The sequence below is a fragment of the Phacochoerus africanus genome, chromosome 7 (assembly GCF_016906955.1).
Source record: "Phacochoerus africanus isolate WHEZ1 chromosome 7, ROS_Pafr_v1, whole genome shotgun sequence".
Taxonomy (NCBI): Eukaryota; Metazoa; Chordata; class Mammalia; order Artiodactyla; family Suidae; genus Phacochoerus; species Phacochoerus africanus.
In genome coordinates this window covers 45,627,702-45,646,756 of record NC_062550.1, presented here as the reverse complement: position 1 = coordinate 45,646,756, position 19,055 = coordinate 45,627,702, and the positions used below count along the sequence as shown (strand labels likewise).

The window sequence follows — 19,055 nt, the reverse complement described above, 5'->3', positions numbered from 1 at the left end:
TTGTTTACTCTTTTATGAAGATTTATTTTTAGCCACATAAAATTTTGGGGGATACTAATTTTAGCTTTATAACAAACTGGTGGTTATTTTGGTTCTTAAAGCCATTCCCAATTTATTGTGTGGCTAAACTGATCTAAATCACTTGATTTAAAACCAAGGGGGTAAATGTGTTTTTATAAAATCTAGCAGACCAAAGTAAAGCAGAAAACTAAGGGGAGGAAAATTTTGTTTCGAACATGTTACAGTACAACCCCTGTAACATGTTTCTACAGCTCTATCCACATAATATCTGAATGAACAGTGAAAAGGTTTAGTTAATTGTAAAGATATATACAAATCTGCAATGTGTATGTCAAATTATCAGAAAATATTCCATGTGAATTTTTTCTTTGCCCACTAAACTGCTAAAATATTAAAAAGACCAAGAACCAAAGCCAGCATATTCATTTGGATCCTTTCAGCCCTGGTACACTGTAGCAGAGCAGAACAGTTCCAGTTTCAGTCAATAGTTCACTGGCCTGTGGTCAGTTTGAAGTTTCCTGCTGTACTCTGAGCCAGAGAGAAGGAACCAAAAATGCTGACATCCTCATTTGGCCTCATCACTCATGTCTGAGCACGTACACCAACACTTCCTGTGCAGAACCTACCCTGACTCTGCCGAGGACATGCCTAGCCCTCAGCTGATGTGCATGGGGATCCTGGCTTGAATTGGTGAAGTTTGGAAAGCATTGACCCTTGGCTGGATGACTCATACTATATGAACATGCCATGTTACGTTACTATACCTTTCAATGCGTAGAGATAAGCTTGCAAAACTTATAATAACAACATTCATTGATAGCAAGTGATTGTTGCAGGCCTCTTATTAGCTCTCAAAACCACTACTCCTTGAAAATAATATTCTGAATGATAGCATGTTTATGAAAGAGGCCATATAGAAATATAAATATCTGAAATGTACGTAACTCATCTCCCTAATATCAATATGGCTATGTCTATCCCACTTTAACACTCTTGGCCTCAGTTTTCTTATCCATACAATGGGAGGATTTCTAATTTTCTAAGGCCTTGTGATTTTATTGTGTGTTTCTCTAAGTAGTTTTCTCCATGTTTCTACTTCTTGGTTCATAAGCTACATTAAATGTTTACTTTATTCTACCCATTAAAATTTCGTCAAGTTTTGTCAGGTACTTTAAGGTAATACACTGTTTTCAATTTGTTGTTCTTTCAGGAACACAGTAATTTAGGGAGTTCCCTTCATGGCTCAGTAGTTAGTGAACCCAACTAGGATGTGGGTTTGATCCCTGGCCTCGCTCAGTGGGTTAAGGATCTGGCATTGCCGTTGCAGACGAGGCTCAGATCCCTCGTTGCTGTGGCATAAACCAGTAGCCATAGCTCTGATTAGACCCCTAGCCTGGGAATTTCCATATGCCACAGGTGTGGCCCTAAAAAGCAAAAAAAGAAAAAAGAAAAAAAAGGAAACACAGTAATTTGAAGAAGTTATGTTGCAAAGTTGTCTAGATATTGTAGTTTGATTATGACTACACCATCCAAATTATCACGTGAAAGGGAAGTTAGAATTTGTATTATTATATAAATGTTGAATCTATGTGATGGTAAAACTTGAGGTGTTATGCAGTAGATTATCTAAAACATTGACTTGTTTTTTGTGGTCAGGCCTGTGTCATATGGAAGTTCCCAGGCCAGAGATTGAACCTATACTACAGCAGTGACCATAGCCACTGCAATGATAATGCCAAATCCTTAACCCACTGCACCACAAGGGAACTCCAACAACATTGACTTCAGTTTGTAACCTTCTCTTATAAGCATGGCAAGAATAGGAAACCTGCTCATTCGTGCCTTTCCTTCTTTAAAATCCTGATTTTTTTAAAATGAAGAAGTTGTTTGGGATTGTTAGTAACCTGTGAAGGTTTGGAAGAAAGACATGGTTTTTTTGTTTGTTTTAAAGACTTTTTTGTGTATATTTTTGTTTTTAAGAAATTTTTATTTATTTTTTTAATAATTTTATGTTTTCCATTATGATTGGTTTACTGTGTTCTGTCAATTTCTCCTGTACAACAAAGTGACCCACTCACACACATATATACATTCTTTTTCTCACATTATCCTCTATCATGTTCCATCATATATTTTTAAAGTACAGCTGATTTACAATGTTGTGCCAGTTTCTTCTGTACAGCAAAGTGACCCAGTCGTACATATGTATACTTTTTTTTTCTCATATTGTCTTCCATCATGGTCTATCCCAAGAGACTGGATATAGTTCCCTGTGCTGTACAGTAGGACCTCATTGCTTATCCTTTCTACATGTAATAGTTTGCATCTACTAATCCTAAACTCCCAGTCCATCCCACCCCCTCCTTCCTTCTTCTTGGCATCATAAGTCTGTTCTCTCTGTGGACACAAGTTTTGATATTCAACCTTTTTTCCTTTTTAGGAAAAACAGTCTGATGATTCTTTATTTATTTTTTGCTTTTTAGGGCCACATCTGCAGCATATGGAAGTACCCAGCCTAGGGGTTGAATTGGAGCTACAGGTGCTGGCCTACACCACAGCCACAGCAACACAGGTTCCAAGCCACGTCTGCAACCTACACCACAGGTCATGGCAACGCCGGATCCTTAACCCACTGATCGAGGCCAGGAATCGAACCTGCAACCTCATGGTTCCTAGTCGGATTCGTTTCTGCTGCACCATGACGGGAACTCCTGAAGATTCCTTAAGACCTAGTTTTAGGGTAGTTTTTTAAAATAAATCTCAAGGCTATAACTACAATAGAATCACACGTAGTTGGCCCCATCCTTCCCATTTTACCACAGTATTCTAGAGCTCTCTCACTACATTTTGAAATACATTCATGGAATTTTGAAATTCGTTACTTGCGTAGATCTTTGAGGCTGCATCAGTGTTAGAAGAGGAGTTATGAAACATAGGTCTGCACTTCTTCCCCTTAGTTAGTTCTTTACCATGTCGAACCGAAGACGTGTGCATGTCTGGTCTAAGTACAGAATGCCTATAGATTTTACCCACAAATTTTAGACCTGAATAATTCCTCTGCAAGCAGGACATAGGTATGATAAGCAGAAGAATTAAAAGGCACTGCTGGATGATGTTTTACAGGAATCCTTTATGGGGGGCTGTGAGTATTGTTGTTTTTGCAATTCATATTTTTGAAATACCTTAGGTTAAAAACAATTGAAATTTTTAAGTATATAAGGTATATGAGTAGATGAAGTAAACTGGTATTTTTCTCTTTGTTTACTACTAAATGATAAGTAATTATATCATTATTGGAAAATTATGGTGACTCTTGTCTAGAATGGTTTCATGCTGTGATATTAGCACAAAAGTATGCTTTTTCTTATTTTCATGGTCTAAGTATGATTACTTGAGGTAATGGCATTTCTTCCTGTGGGTTCATAGAGAGCAGTGAAAGTGAAGTGTGCTTTAAGAGTAATCACAGTTAACCTTTCTTGGCCAAGACTTTTTATTATAGCCTCATTCCTCCTATTTTTAATTTCTGTTTCTCCTCCTTATGTTTCTGATCTGTAAAGCTGCCCTTTACAGCTGCACTTCAACAACTTAGAACTTACTTGTACACTTAATGTTCTCCCAGTCATCAATTCTTTGGGGATAAAGTTCCTTCTCCTTCTCAAACATTAGAAAGGTACACTGGTGATGTACAAGGTTAAGGACTTCTTAACATATGATTATATATGATTTCTTGGGTGCTGAAGTCTATTTGACTTGACTAGATCCTTCTAGCACAGTGGCTTTAAAGTTCTCATCGTTTTTTCTAATTAACTGAAAAACCATGCTAGATGAATGTTTTGTTCAGAAAAGCTTTTTTTTTTTTTTTTTTTGGTCTTTTTAGGGCTGCACTTGGGGCATATGGAGGTTCCAGGCTAGGGGTCAAAAAGGAACTGTGGCTGCTGGCCTATGCCACAGCCACAGCAGTGCCAGATCCAAGCCAGGTCAGTGACCTACACCACAGCTCACAACAGTGCCAGATCTTTAACCCACTGATCAAGGCCAGAGATCGAACCTGTGTCTTCCTGGATGCTAGTCAGATTCGTTTCCGCTGAGCCACAACAGGAACTCCCAGAAAAACATATTTAAACAGATATTTCTGATGTGTAGTAAGGAGAAAGAAAATAAACATTTAGATGTAACTACTGATAACACTTTGATATGTTTTTCCTCTTGGTATCTGTGGTTTTGCAAAGCTAAGATCATAACTTCTATGGATTTTTAATATTATACTTCCCCTCCCACATAACATTACATTTTTCATGTTACAAAAAGTCTTAGTAAAAATTCAATAGCTTTGATAATATGAGAAGAAGATTGTCTGAATAGGTATGACTGGTTCACTTTGCTGTGCAGTAAAATTGATTTTAAATTAAGATAGTGGATTTACAGTGTTACAAATCCACTATCTTAATTTAAAATTTGCAATAGCTTTATGATATTCTGTTTAAAAGTGGTACTTTAATTTAGTTAAAATGTCATCGTTGTTAGATATTTGACATTTTTTAAGATTTCGGATTATAAATAACTGTGAGGACACTACCATTTTAAAAAAACTATCTTGGGAGTTCCCTTCATGGCTCAATGGTTAACAATCCTGGCTAGTATCCATGAGGACGAGGGTTGGATCCCTGGCCTCGCTCAGTGGGTTAAGGATCCTGAGTTGCGCTGCACTGTGGTGTAGGTCATGGTGTAGGTCGCAGTTGCACGGCTCAGATCCCACGTGGCTGTGGTATAGGCCAGCGGCTGTAGCTCCAATTCGATCCCTAGCCTGGGAACTTCCATATGTCACGGGTGCAGCTCTAAAAACCAAAAACATAAATAAAATGAAAAAAAAAATAAAAAGACTATCTTTGTAAGGTGCCAGGTGTGGGGGTGGGGGTGGGGGGAGGAAATCCCATTGTGCTTATATTCTTTTTCTTTTCTTTTCTTTTCTTTTGGTCTTTTTAGAGCTGAACCCTCGGCATATGTAAGTTCCCAGGCTAGGGGTCGAATTGGAGCTACAGCTGCCAGCCTACACAACAGCCACACATAGCTGTGCTAGATCCGAGCTGTGTCTGCGACCTATACCACAACTCAGGCAACGCCAGATCCTTAACCCACTGAGCGAGGCCAGGGATCGAACCTGCGTTCTCATAATGCCGGTCACATTTGTTTCCACTGAGCCACAAGGGGAACTCCCCTGTATTTATATTCTTGATTTAAGATATTAATAGTAGCCATATCTTAGTATTTTAAGGGCAGACATTTATTAGGATTTTAAATAAATGTTTTGGGTGCCTTATTTGTTTAAAGTTATGAATCTCACTTTCTAAACACCTTTACTTCTGTGTGGCAAGCAGCCTGTGTGCTAGCTGTTTTTCAAATGTGGATGACATTGCTTTCTTCATAGAGACAAAACCGGAGTGGGATCTATAGCACATTTGCAAATAGGTGATTATTGAGGAACCACCCTTTTCCCTAAGGCCGGTTCTTCTATGCCGTGAGGCTCATGTGAATAGAAAACTAGATCTGTGCATCCTAGCATGGGCTATGAAAATACTGGTGCTGGGGAAACAAAGATTCACAAGATGTTAACCAAAGCCTTTGGGGTTTTTGTTGTTGTTGTTGTTTCACTGGATTAGAAGTGGTCTGAGATTCTCTCAGTAATTCAGCCACAAAAGAAAAAAAAAAGCTTGCTTTTCTTCATTCCATTGTGTTGAGGTCCCATGTCACAGACTTGCACCAACATGGAGTACTGACCTGCCTTGAGGAATGAATGGACCTGCATTTAGAATACTTTGAGTTACTTATAAATTCTTAAATGTCTTCTATTTAAAACTTTATAGGCATGCTGATAAATTATAATAGGATAGAAATAACTAGTGTGGTATGAATATATAATCAAAATATGGACGTTTGGAGGCTTATTTATTTTTCAAGTAATTATTTTGGATCAGAAAATTTGATTTTAAGATTTTAGATGATTTCTTTTTTCTTATCCTGCTTCTGCATCATCCTAGCTAGTTCAGATGGTAATAACAAGTTAATGCCTGACATCTTTATGAATGAGTAAAAGCTTTATTGAACATGCATCACACTTAGATTAGTCATTTCTCCTGATTTTTATTGTAACTTTAAAGTTTAGGATCTGGTTGCTATTAAGTGCCGGATTATATATACACATATGTATTTTATATTAAAAAAAGTCAAAGTAGGGTTTACTACAGGAAGTGTAGGTTTTATTCTCTAATAATAAATACAAATAGATTTATTTAAAAGACAAAAGGAGACTAGAGATAGGCTGAGAACGACAGTAGTACTAGAGTTCTAGTTTTTTCCCCATTTTTTTAGGCATTTCAACCTGGGTATGCTTTTTCAGAGCGTGCATACAACTGGCACACAGTGTGCTAAGGATCAGCTTTGTAACTGAAGCAATTGGACTCCCATCCGGCAGTTTATACACTTCTTGGCATTCCTCCTGCCCATTTGTTTTAATCTTTCCAATTCATTTGATCCTCTGGCATTAGAGCCGACAGCTGCAGTTGCACGTGGGATGGGTAAAGTAGCTGAATTAAAAAATGCCAAGCCCTGGTTCCTATATGGTTTAGGAACTGAGTTGGTAACTCGGAAATGCTATAGATTTGTTTGGCAGGTCAGGAGAAACATTATTTTACGGGAAGAGGGTTTATGTATAAAAAGGATTGGTAGTTGATCCTGAGTGATACATCTCTTAAATCTTAGTCTTTTTTTTTCTTTCTTTTTTTTTTTTTTCTTTTTTGTCTGTTTGCCTTTTCTAGGGCTGCTCCTGTGGCACATGGAGATTCCCAGGCTAGGGGTCCAATTGGAGCTGTAGCCACCAGCCTATGCCAGAGCCACAGCAACGCCAGATCCGAGCCATGTCTGCGGCCTACACCATAGCTCATGGCAATGCCGGATCCTCAACCCACTGAGCAAGGCCAGGGACCGAACCCACAACCCCAGGGTTTCTAGTCAGATTCCTTAACCACTGAGCCACAACAGGAACTCCAAATCTTAGTCTTACTGTTTATCCATTGTGCCTTGTGTTATATGCACATCATTTCTAATCCTCAGAATACTCTTGTAAGAAAGGTGATATAACCTTATTTTTTTAGGTGAAGAAGGCAGATTAATGAGATTATACACTTATGTCTGCATATTCAGTATTACATGGTAAATATCAGAACTAGAATTCAAGTACAATATCATCTGTTTCCAAAGCTTGTGGCCTATCCATTATACACTGTAGCAGTAAAAAAATTTTTATTGTGAAGAGTATTTTATTTCCATTTTGCTATTGATGGACGTTGACTGTTAGGATGAACTGTGCTATACACATTGTTGTACATCTTTTAGCATAATTATTGCATGTGCCTATGTTCAACTTTAGGAGATGTTGCCTAAAAGTTTTCCATAATGGTTTTAGTATGGAACTATTCTAGCTCCACTTCTTCCAATACTTTGTCTAAATTTTTTTTAACCTGTGTGGCAGGTATCTAGTGGTATCATTTTGTGATTTTAATTTCCACGTTTCTGATTAATGATTTTTATATGCTTATTGGAGACCTTTTGTAAGCTTCCCAATCAAGACTTTTGTCCATTAAAAAAAAGAGGATGGAAGCTAGAAAATAGAAAGAGTGAAAAAGAAACATTTCATATAATGTTGGGCAGTGATAAGTGCTACAAAATAACAAAGGCCAAGATACTAGGACCCATAGAAAGTGACAGAGTTGTGAGAAAGGCGAGGCCCACCTGAGAAAGTGGCTTTGAAGTGCAGACTTGCATGAAGTGTGTCATGGAAGCAAGGGGAAAATCTGGATGGAGCATTCTAGGTAGAGGAACTGCAAGTCCAAAGGACTTGAAGCAGGAATGAGGTGTGACATTGAGAACCTGGCAGGGAAGTGTTTAAATTCAGCTTCTGAGGGAAGGGGAGGTCTTTACTTTTACCCACCTCCAACCCTACACTTAGTAAGATATTATTTGGCTTGTTTTCTTATTTATAAAGATGAAAATCCTCTCTTGAGTCAGTGGGGTTCCATGTTTGAACCAATAACTTCATATTTTGCCAATGAATTGCTGTGTAATATCTAAACACCTTTACTTGTGATGTGTTTTATGAATGTTTATTCGGTAAGCATTTATTGAACAGACCTGATTGATTGGATGTGTTGGAGGAGGGAGAAGGTAGAGAAAGAGTTGCTGATGCAAGCAAAGAAGAAAGGAGTTACTAGAGAGAGTCCTAGAGAACCAGGGGAGTTGGTCATTCGGGGGCCCAGAAGGAAAGAATGCCAAGAAGGAGAACAAGATCCACACTGTCAGATGCCTCCAGAGAAGTCCAAGGATTCAAGAACTGAATGGCGCCCTGTGGGTTTGGTGATTGCAATGTTCCCTTGGTCTTGGTAGGAGCAGAATCAAGTGCACGTTGGACAGGTGAGCTGAGGAGAGAAACTAAGTTTGAGGAAGTAGAAGCAGTGACCTTAGGGTTCCCCACCTTTTGAAAAGGTGATCAAGAAAAAGAATGAGATTAGCCAGCTTGACAAGAATATGAATGGAGTCAAGAGTTTAAGTTTTTTGTTTTGTTTTGTTTTGTTTGTTTTTTTAAAGAGATGAGTGGTGGTGTTTTTTTCCCCTTACAAGAAGTTATCCTTTGCTGTTCTTGGCTCAGAGAAGACAGCTGTATGCATCCCACCCCCACCCTTTTAAACATGTTTAAAACTTTTTAAAACTGTATAGTTTTCCAGATATTCAAAGAGGGTTCACCCATGTGATTCATTGATCTTCTTGAGAGGAAGGTACCAAATACTATCCTTCTTCCTTAGATGAAAGCCTCAAAGCTCAGAGACTATAGCTGAGAGGTTACCCCACTGATAAGATGTAGGGCAAGAATTTTTGTCAGTATACCCTATCTTGCCCAGAATTTGGGAATCTGTACATATCCATAGCATTAACATAGCATGATTTGCCCCGTATTCCTCTTCCAAGACTCCCTAATGTAGACTTGTCTTCAACACTTGTTTTCTTTGCAGTGTGGTAGCTGGAAAGATCCTAGAAAGGAAAGTACTTCTCTGAAATGCTAACTACATAAGAGGAATGATGGGCAATTAAAAAAAAATTTCCATCAAATCAGGCTAGACTTTTTACTCCATCATGAACACCTTGCAGATGGGTCAGAGAAGTTCCGTTTATTTCAATGTTTGCTCTTGCTTGTTAGATACTTTGTTCCTGGCAAATATATTTTTGTTCGAAGTCATCTTTACAGGACAGTTCCCTTCGTGGCTCAGCAGTTAACAAACCTGAAGATTTGGGTTCAATCCCTGGCCTCACTCAGTGGGTTAAGGATCTGGTGTTGCCATGAGCTGTGGTGTAGGTTGCAGACGTGGCTCATATCCTGCGTTGCTGTGGCTGTGGCATAGGCTGGCGGCTACAGCTCCAGTTTGACCCCTAGCCTGGGAACCTCCATATGCCACAGGTGTGGCCCTAAAATAGCAAAAACAAAAAAAACAAAAAAAAAAACAAAAAAACAAAACAAAACTTTGTACAACTAATTGCAAAAGAAAAAAAAGAAACAGTCAAATTAAAAAATCTTACTTGGAGAGTTCCCACTGTGGCAAAGCAAGGTAAGTATCTGGTGTTGCCAAAGCTGTGGCATAAGTTGCAACTGTAGCTCAGATTCACTCCCGGGCCCTAGAACTCCATATGCTGTGCGTATGGTGCACACACACACACACACACACACACACACACACACACAAACCAAAACAAACAAGCAAAAAACAAAGCAAACTTTTCATAGAATGTTACGCAAAACACAAAATTCTTGGTGACACACTGAAAATATCTAAGGAAATGTCACCTCTTTACAGATGTATTTTGTGTTTCAGTGTCTGTGACTGATTAACTCTTTTTAACCTGGTGCTTCTTAGGCTTATATGATAAATTTCTCTCCAGTAAGGATAGGTAATTTGAGTCTGTTTCATATTCACAGACTATATCCTTAACAATATCCAGTCACTTCATAAAATGAACTATTTGTTAAGCAGGAGTTTCAGCAATAAAAGAGAATGTAGGAGCAGACATGGTGGTGGTAATGTTACTCAAACTGCACCTACACAGGGTATCTTTGGCAGGTACCATTGCCATCTTATCTGGTACTTTAGTAATATCTCTGCTCAAACCTTTCACTCATACCACACCTAATGGTTGTACCCAGAATTTTTTAGTATGCTGTTTCCTTCTGGAAAATAAATATTTGTTCTTGTCCTCGCTGTTCTTGTCCTTTCTTCTTTTCCACTGAAAACAGTAAGAAGGAAGAACTTTTCTTCCTCCAACATTCATTGTCTTTTTTTTTTTTAATTTTTTAATTTTATTTTTATTTTTTGCTTTTTAGGACCATCCCCATGGCATGTGGAGGTTCCCAGGCTAGGGGTTGAATCAGAGCTGTAACTGCTGGCCTACACCGCAGCCACAGCAACATCAGATCCAAGCCAGGTCTGTGACCTACACCAAGGCTCATGGCAATGCCAGACACTTAACCCACTGAGCAAGGCCAGGGATTGAACCTGCATCCTCATGGATGCTAGTCAGATTCATTTCCACTGAGCCACGATGGCAAGTCCTGTCATAATTTTATTTTATTATTATTATTATTATTATTTGTCTTTTTCTAGTGCCATACTCGTGGCATATGGACGTTCCCAGACTAGTGGTCTAATCAGAGCTGCAGCTGCCAGCCTACGCCAGAGCCACAGCAATGCCAGATCCGAGCCATGTCTACAACCTACACCACAGCTCACAGCAATGCCGGATCCTTAACCCACTGAGCAAGGCCAGGGATCGAACCTGCAACCTCATGATTCCTAGTCAGCCACTGAGCCACAGTGGGAACTCCTGTCATAATTTTAGATAGTAGAACTCTTTAAAGATGACCTACCTAGCTCTCTCATTCTGTGACTGAAGCGCACAGGACCAGAGAGAGTAAATGCCTTGCCATATCATACCAGTGGCTAAGCAGGGATTAGAGTCCAAGTTTCTGAATTTCTAAATTGGCCATCTTTCTATCATTGAGCTTCGCAAAAGTTATGGGCTTAAAAACATTATTCCAAAAATACATGCCTAGGTGCAGATTCAATAGCAAAGGGAGATGAAGCAGTACTCCCAAGGTTATTTGATCACCACTTAGCTGGCACAGTTGCTACTGTAACAGGTTCTCAGCAACATTGCTGACTGCCCAATATTTGAAGTAGATAAATTACTCGGCTCCTTTCCTTCCAACACCTTTTTATCTTAAGAACCTTTATGGGGATTATTGGTTCTTTGTCGTATGCCCTGAAGCTTAAGTTTGGGGGCCCTATTATTAGATTCTGAGCAATGTGGCTTGAGGTGCTATTGTGGAGACAGTGTGCCGGAGCAGCCAGAGGTGAACATGGAGCTGAAGGGGACACCAATGCCTATCTTAGACCTGCCATTTTTTTTTTTTCTTTCTGAATAAATTTCCTAGAAATTGTGAGCCAGATTCTTTTTAGTTTTTTTTTTTTCTTTCTTGATTTATTGTCTTGCTAGTTAGTAGATGCACCTAAGAACATAGTAGGGTGAATGTTGAAAAATATGTATAGGAGGAATAAATATTATTTTTAGAAAATTATCATTTATGACATTAAAATTTTTGGAAAACAGGAAAGGAAAATATCACCAATATTTCTTCCTTCCAGCGGCTCTTATAAGTTTGAGGTAGGTAAGCCCAGGCTTTTGTTCCTAAGAATCTCTTCTGTTTTATGTAGTTGTTCACAGAGCATACTCAGTTATGGTTTTCCCGCCTACTTCCAGGAGGTGGTGTGGCATAGTAATCAGGCTCAAGCTTTGGTCTCACATGATGTTCTGGTCTAAGTGGTGAGATGTAGGGCAAAGAGCTTAATTTCTGAGTCTCAAATTTCCACAACTGAAAAGGAAGATAGTAGTCTGCTTCATCATCCTCATGATGTTTAAATAAAATATTTATAAAATGTTTATTATAATTCCTAGTATATACTAGGGACTCAGTAAATAGTACATTATATATTTTATTTTATTTTATTTTATTTTATTCTATTTATTTATTTTTCTTTTGATTTTTAGGGCCACACCTGCAGCATATGGAGGTTCTCAGGGTAGGGGTTAAATCAGAGCTGTAGCTACCAGCCTGCACCACAGCCACAGCAAGGCAGGATCCAAGCTGCATCTGCAACCTACAAGCTCACAGCAATGCCAGGTCCTTAACCCGCTGAGCAAAGCCAGGGATTGAATCTGCACCCTCATGGATGCTAGTCAGATTCATTAACTACTGAGCCACTGATGGGAACTCCATATTTTTTTTTTTTTTTTTCTGTCATGGCTCTATGGCACATGAAGTTCCCGGGCTAGGGATCAGATCTGGGCCACAGCTTCAACCCATGCCACACTACAGCAGTGCTGGATCCTTTTAATCCACTGTTCCAGGTCAGGGATTGAACCTGTGTCCTCGCACTGCAGAAATGCCGCTGATCCCTTTGTGCCACAGCAGAAACTCCAATTGTACATTGTTATTAATATGTCCTTGACATTTCCTTTATGCCACATAGTCTTTGTGACCATATTTTTAATAATTGCATGATATTCTATCAAGTTGAATGCATTCCTATTTGCATAACCATTCACCTATTATTAAATTCTTAGGTTCCCTCTAAATTTTCCCTAGAATGAAAAATTCTTCAGTAAGCTGTGATTCATTCAGCAGATTCAGTAAGTACTCACTGTGTATGAAGAGCTTTGCTTGGCTCTGGGAGCACAGGGCTCTGAGTGGCATAGTCCCTGGCCTTCAGGGGCTCTCAGTTTATAAGGGGAGATGTGTGTAGGGAACCCTGGCCTGCAGTAAACACCGTCACGGATAAGTTACTAAAAAAGTACCGAGGATAGGACAGAAAAGTACCGAGACTCTGCCTGGAGAGCTCAGGGAAGGCAGGAAAGGGTTGTGGGCGATGAGTTAAGTGAGTTAACGGGGGGGGGGGGGGGGGGGGTGAGTTGCAGGTTACTAAGGGCTTTTTAAGCCATCTTATAGAATGGAACTTTTTTTTTTTTGTCTTTTGTCTTGTTGTTGTTGTTGCTATTTCTTGGGCCCCTCCCGCGGCATATGGAGGTTCCCAGGCTAGGGGTTGAATCGGAGCTGTAGCCACCGGCCTACGCCAGAGCCACAGCAACGCGGGATCCGAGCCGCATCTGCAACCTACACCACAGCTCACGGCAACGCCAGATCGTTAACCCACTGAGCAAGGGCAGGGACCGAACCCACAACCTCATGGTTCCTAGTCGGATTCGTTAACCACTGCGCCACGACGGGAACTCCAGAATGGAACTTTTATCTTCAGTGCAAGGGGAAAGTCAGGTTTTGAGAAGAGAACTGGCATTATCTGCTGAGGCAAGGTGGTAACAGAGAGTTTAATTAGGAATTTATTAAGGAATCCAGGTGAGGGGTGACTTACACCAGGTGGAAATGGTGGAGGTTGTATGAAGTGGCCAGATGGGAAGAAATAGCCCATGTCATGAGCTGTTGGATGTGACAGTGTCAAAGAGAGAAAAGTCAAAGATGGGCTCTCAGGCATTCATTCACCCCAAGGGACTGCAACGGTGGAGTTGCTATTTCCATACACAAGGAAGGATGTAGGAGGAGCAAGTTTGGGAAAAAAAGTGGGTTAAGGATCTGGCTTTGCTGTGAGCTATGGTGTAGGTCCAAGACTTGGCTCAGATTGGGTGTTGCTGTGGCTCTGGTGTAGGCCAGAAGCTGCAGCTCCCATTCATCCCCTTGCCTGGGAACTTCCATATGCTGCAGGTTTGGCTCTAAAAAGAGATACAATACAATAAAATAAAAAATAAAATAAAATTCACGGAGAAAGAGGTTTGTCCTGGAGTTACAGATTTGGGAGATATCTGTATACAATATTTTTAACATTAAAAAAAAAAAGTGTAGTTATTTACCCATTATTACTCCTCTCATATAGAATTTTCATTGGTATTTTCCTTTTTTAAATCCAAATAAACTTGAGTCACTTTGTGAAATTTATTTTCTAAAGTATGTTGGAAATTTTACTAGAAGACTGTATATAAATTTACTGGAAGACTGACTATAAGGTAATTTGAAAAGACTTGACATCTTTAAAATGGATCTTTGTAACCAGCAACAAATTATTTCTCTCCATTTAGTTTTCCTTTATTTCTTCTGAGTTCCTTCTTTTTCTGACAAATAGTTCATACACATTTCTTGATAATATTATTCCCAAGTGTTATATACTTTTTGTTGCCATCATTAGTAAATTTCATTCCATCGGTGTTCTGGTAGTTTTTGCCTTCTGAAGGAATTATATTGATATATTTGGCCATGTCACTAAATTGTGGGTATTATAAATAATATCCTTGATTTCTTTGATTTTTTTCCCCAGCAATAGAATCATATCATCTGCAAACAATCATTTAATCTTTTTCCTTTCAACCCTTGTAATCCGATTTCTGCTCGTGCTAAGAAAAGAAGTCCTAATTTAAGATGGGGGGAACTGTTGGTAAGGAGATAATTAATATCTAAAAGTCTAGTCACAGCTTATAATTTTTGTTTAGTTTTCACTTTAGGCTTATTCTAGTTATTTATTTTCCTTTATACAATTTATTTCTGATGGATTTATTTTTAGTACCTAAAGTTCATCTGTTTTAGGTTTATGCATTATCTCCAGTAGTTGGTTTGGGTGTGGTAGATATTTGGTTTTCATCCATTTTGCTCTTCCAGGGACATATTCTCTGACTCCTTGAGCACCACAGATTGGGGGAAACACTCTTTTCCTCTTGAATCAGCGTTTAAGTTTTATGGATGCAGAAACAAATTAAACCCAGTAGAAAGCACGTAACCAAGCAATTTCAGTCCTATAATTGAATAAAGCCCTAATGAAAATTTAAAGTTCAGTAGTCTCTCCATTTCCCCTCAAATGAACAAAAACAAAAACTTGTTTTTAAGCAAGTTTAAAAATTATTATTAAATCTGTGGTGCTCAAGGAGGCAGTTGATTTTGAAAATTGATTTTATTTTCAAACTAAGTTTTACCAACATGAAAATTATGTTTAAAAAAAACTTTCTAAATACAAAACCAGTTTCACTTCTGATGGCGATTGTCAATCAGAAAAGGACTTGCTGATGCAGCTTAGATTTCTGGAATGCTTTATCTTGAATCTTCAAGCTAACTTTCAAGTTTTATTTTCTATTTGTTAAGCCTCATGTGACCTTTCTCCGTGAATGAGCAGTGGACGCTATCTGACACGTTAGGACTTTGTACCTCCAAGGGTAGATTTGCAGGACAGCTTTTAATTGGCCTGCATTGGCTTGTTTAAATAGCCAAACACCTGCTGGGCAAGCCCCTGCGCATGTGAGTGGCTATATGTTCCTTCCTTTAGGATTTGCAAGGCTGGAGCACAAAGACAGCGATTGTTACCCAATAAGCAGTAGTCACACACTTCTACCAATCGCCTTAGGAGGGCTGGTTACCATGGAATCCACCATCTGTTCACTCCCCGCCGGAATGTGATTATCCTTGCTGGGCTGGGAACTGGGGGAAGCAGGGAGCGTGTGCTGTGTGAAATGATCTGCAATGGACTGGGTTAATGGGAGGCTAGATCTGACTCACGAGAAGAACAAATGAAGGGAGTTTTACTTCTTAACCATTTGTGACTTCTAACCAAGAGGAATAAATTCAGCTTTTATAAGGTAAGTAATCCTAGTATGTTGTATCCAGTTTGTACTACGTTTGGTGTGGGGCATTATCTCCATGTGGTCCAAGGTAAGGGAGCTATAAGCTCTTCTGTTGTATTGGTTTTAAGCAGCTCAGTTATACCTATACAATTACATGTTAATGTTGGGAAAATGAAAGTATTATTCTTTAATCTTTAAAAAAAATTTTGTGCCTATGAAATTGTATTATGACCTCTGAAAGTGGCAAAAAGACAATCATTTTAAATGGTCTCCCAGAGTGAATTGTACCAATATTCTTTTTGAAATACGCCCATGGCCACAATGTGTTCAGTGTCTTCTTCAAATAAGAAAATGTCTCAGGTCAGGGACGTTTGTAGGTTATGGTTTTATTAATCATTATTCAGGCTCTACCAGAATAATGACTGATCTACCATTACTAATTCATGTTTTGTAATGTGATGTTTATGCAGTTTTATTTTGCAATGCTTTTGCACAAGTTTCAAGGGCCTGAGCATGTGGAAACAATGTGACAGTGCTTTAACCGCTGGCATGTAGGCACAGTGATAAAGGAAGGGGCAAAGCTAGGAAGATCAGCTTCTATTTCAAGGGCTTCCTTTGTTTTTCTGTTTGAACAGCCCCTTAAAATGTGTGGTGCATATTGTAAGCAGTAGAAGGAGATTTTGGTGCTAACAAATGGATGACTGACATTTTTCTGTGTGGCTAAGAGGTTGGTAGCTCAAACAAGGGACTTCTATGTCCTTTGTAAAGCGGCATTGTATCCCCCTTCCCCAAAACTGCCCTAAAACATAAAAGTGAAAAACAAAAAGAGTGCTGTCTATACTCTGGATACTTCTTCTTTTGTGTAAGTTTTTCTGTCATTTAAACCATAGCACCAGAGATCTGTGAGTCTAGCTGGGTCTGCCATTTTTATTTGATATAGGAAGGGGCTGCAAGCAGAGGATTTGCTAATGCAGCTTTGGTCCCTTTAATTGTGCTCTTCTGCTGTCATCTTTGACATTCATGTCAGTGGGTCAGTGGCTGCCCAGAGAGCTAGAAAAGGTCATTGCTGACAGGCCCTCCTTGTTTGGTTTTCTTTTTTTGATGATAGTATAAAATTAGATAACCTTGTATTGGTCAAGGACTTATGCTCTTACTTTAGGAACAGGTTTTCAGGTCTGATTGCTAATTGTGGGTTCTTGGTATTTATTGCAGTTGACTTCATGTGGTTAAAAGTCTTACCTTCTTTTGCACTTACTGGTCTAAATACATTGTTATTATTATTTTAAAGTTTTTAATATGCAAAATTAGATTAGGTACTTGCCTTAAAAAAGCATCTTTTTCAGTAATAATAGACATACATGCCTGAAAATTTCCTTAGCATCTGTAAAAATTTTTAAGTGCATGTTTTATTATTTAGATGAAATTTTCACCCATAAAGGCAATCGTTCATAAGCAGTATGTTTGGGGAAGAAATGAAATCATTTAAAAACATGTGCTTATAGGCTGTTTGTGTTGCTTTAATTCTCTTATATCTTAGAAACCTGAAAAGGCCTGGATGTGAATGGGTGTGAAGTGTATGAGCATCTCTGTTCCTGGGATGTGGTTACTCAAGCAGTGGGGGTGGGCTGGGCAAATCAGGACACTTTTCAAGTTCTCTAGTGTTTGTGAATTTCCTTACTACTTCTACTGTTACTGAGTTAAAGTTATAAGATTTTTTTTTTAATGTGGGTATTTACATCAGAATGTATCCCAGCATTGTATAGATATTGACAGGCGTTTAGTCATTTGTTTTCACTTGTAAACATGTTTGTTAATGTTTCTTGATGGATTTTTCTGAATAACAACAATAAAGCCAAAGGGGTGTTCAGGTGTTGAAAAAAACTTTGTTCCATCAGTCACTGACAAGACAAGAAACTTAGGGTGAGACTCTGAAGTTGGTCAAGAGGACTGGCAGGAGGGGACAGTCGGGAAGCGTCTGTGATCCCTAAGAGTGCACCTGAGAGACAGAAGGGCACAGTCTCATCATGTGTAGTTCACTTTAGGGGATGTGATTTGGGGGACCTGGTATTCCTTCCTCTGCTCCATTCACGAACACCATCATTGGTGAGACCCTTCACATCCACAGTCTTGTGGTGCTAAGTTGAGAAGGTCAGGTCAGCTGAGAAGCGTTGCCTCCTGGCTCCCACTGTCCTTGTCTGTGAGGGTGGAAGGAGGTGCTAGATTGCAGTGCTTTTCAAACTCCTAGTGGCAGGACGCTGTTCCATCCTTCGGTGCAACTTAGATGTTAGTAAATGATAAGTTTAGATTTATTTTTGTAAATATGTAAAGCAACCCTTATTCAAAGTCATTTCTTTTGAAAGTGTTATATAGATGACAAACTGGAAACTCTGGATAAAGGGCCTGGGGCGATTCAAATCCATAGCAGTCTGAGTAGATAGCATTTCAACCCACCCCTAGTTCAGTACAAACAGTCAAGTCTTTCTGCTGCTTTGACACATTATACTGGAATGCCGCCTGGCTTAACTATTTGAACAAGTAGGCCACAGAGCTAACAAACAGCAGTTAAATTCTTACATTTTTCTTCCAATGTGTATTGCCACATTCTCACTTCTCAGTGGAGTCTGCCTTTTTGTTTTTAGGATACAGGTTTATAATCCATTTTTGCACTTAACTATTTTTGGCCATGGTGGTCCATTTGGCCCTTGTGCTATCTGAGATGAGAGAACACTAGGACTTTGAAGGGAAGGAGAAACTGCTGACGCTGTCATTGCTGATGCTACTTTGTTCACATGTCCTTGCTGTTGAAGCTGTTTGCATAAAAATGTGACTTTTAAAAATAGATTACTCAAAAATGCCCCCTTTTGCCCTCTCCCACAATTCCGTATTGCCATGGTTTCAAGAAATGCTTAGAATGAGTTAATTTTGTGAATGAGTAAAATTTTGCATTGCTGTGTTAGATATAGAGCTGCAGGATGTGATGTGATGCCTTTAAAATGTACACATGAATGATGTAAATTCACCCAGAAGCTATGGCTCAAAAGTGGTGGCATTTGGCAGGAGTTTTCTCTCTGTGAGTGTGCTGTACATTTATCATCAGTTTTTTCTGAGATGCTTCCTCTTCTGTTTTTATAACTGCTCCTATGCTTCTGTAAAATAAAAAGGCAAACTTCCTATAAATTGGCAATGAATGGGTCTGTGTAGGCAGCAGCAGGTCCTTGGAACAGTTTCGTCTCACATGCTCATGTCTCTCATCCAGTTGTCACCAC

The 19,055-nt window shown here is 39.1% G+C and overlaps 1 protein-coding gene across 4 annotated transcripts in view; it reads left to right on the top strand.

Annotated features, from left to right (window-relative positions):
• The window catches only part of FGD4 (FYVE, RhoGEF and PH domain containing 4), a 190,253-nt gene that overhangs the window by 65,221 nt on the left and 105,977 nt on the right, over positions 1 to 19,055 (top strand). The window contains exon 1 of one of the 4 annotated variants that reach the window (XM_047787253.1): positions 2,691 to 3,163. The exons of the other annotated variants lie outside the window; for them this stretch is intronic. Coding sequence (XP_047643209.1) covers positions 3,154 to 3,163 — 10 coding nt within the window. The 5' untranslated portion in view covers positions 2,691 to 3,153. Of the gene's footprint in view, positions 1 to 2,690; positions 3,164 to 19,055 lie in introns of those variants that run through there. 4 annotated transcript variants of the gene reach the window in all.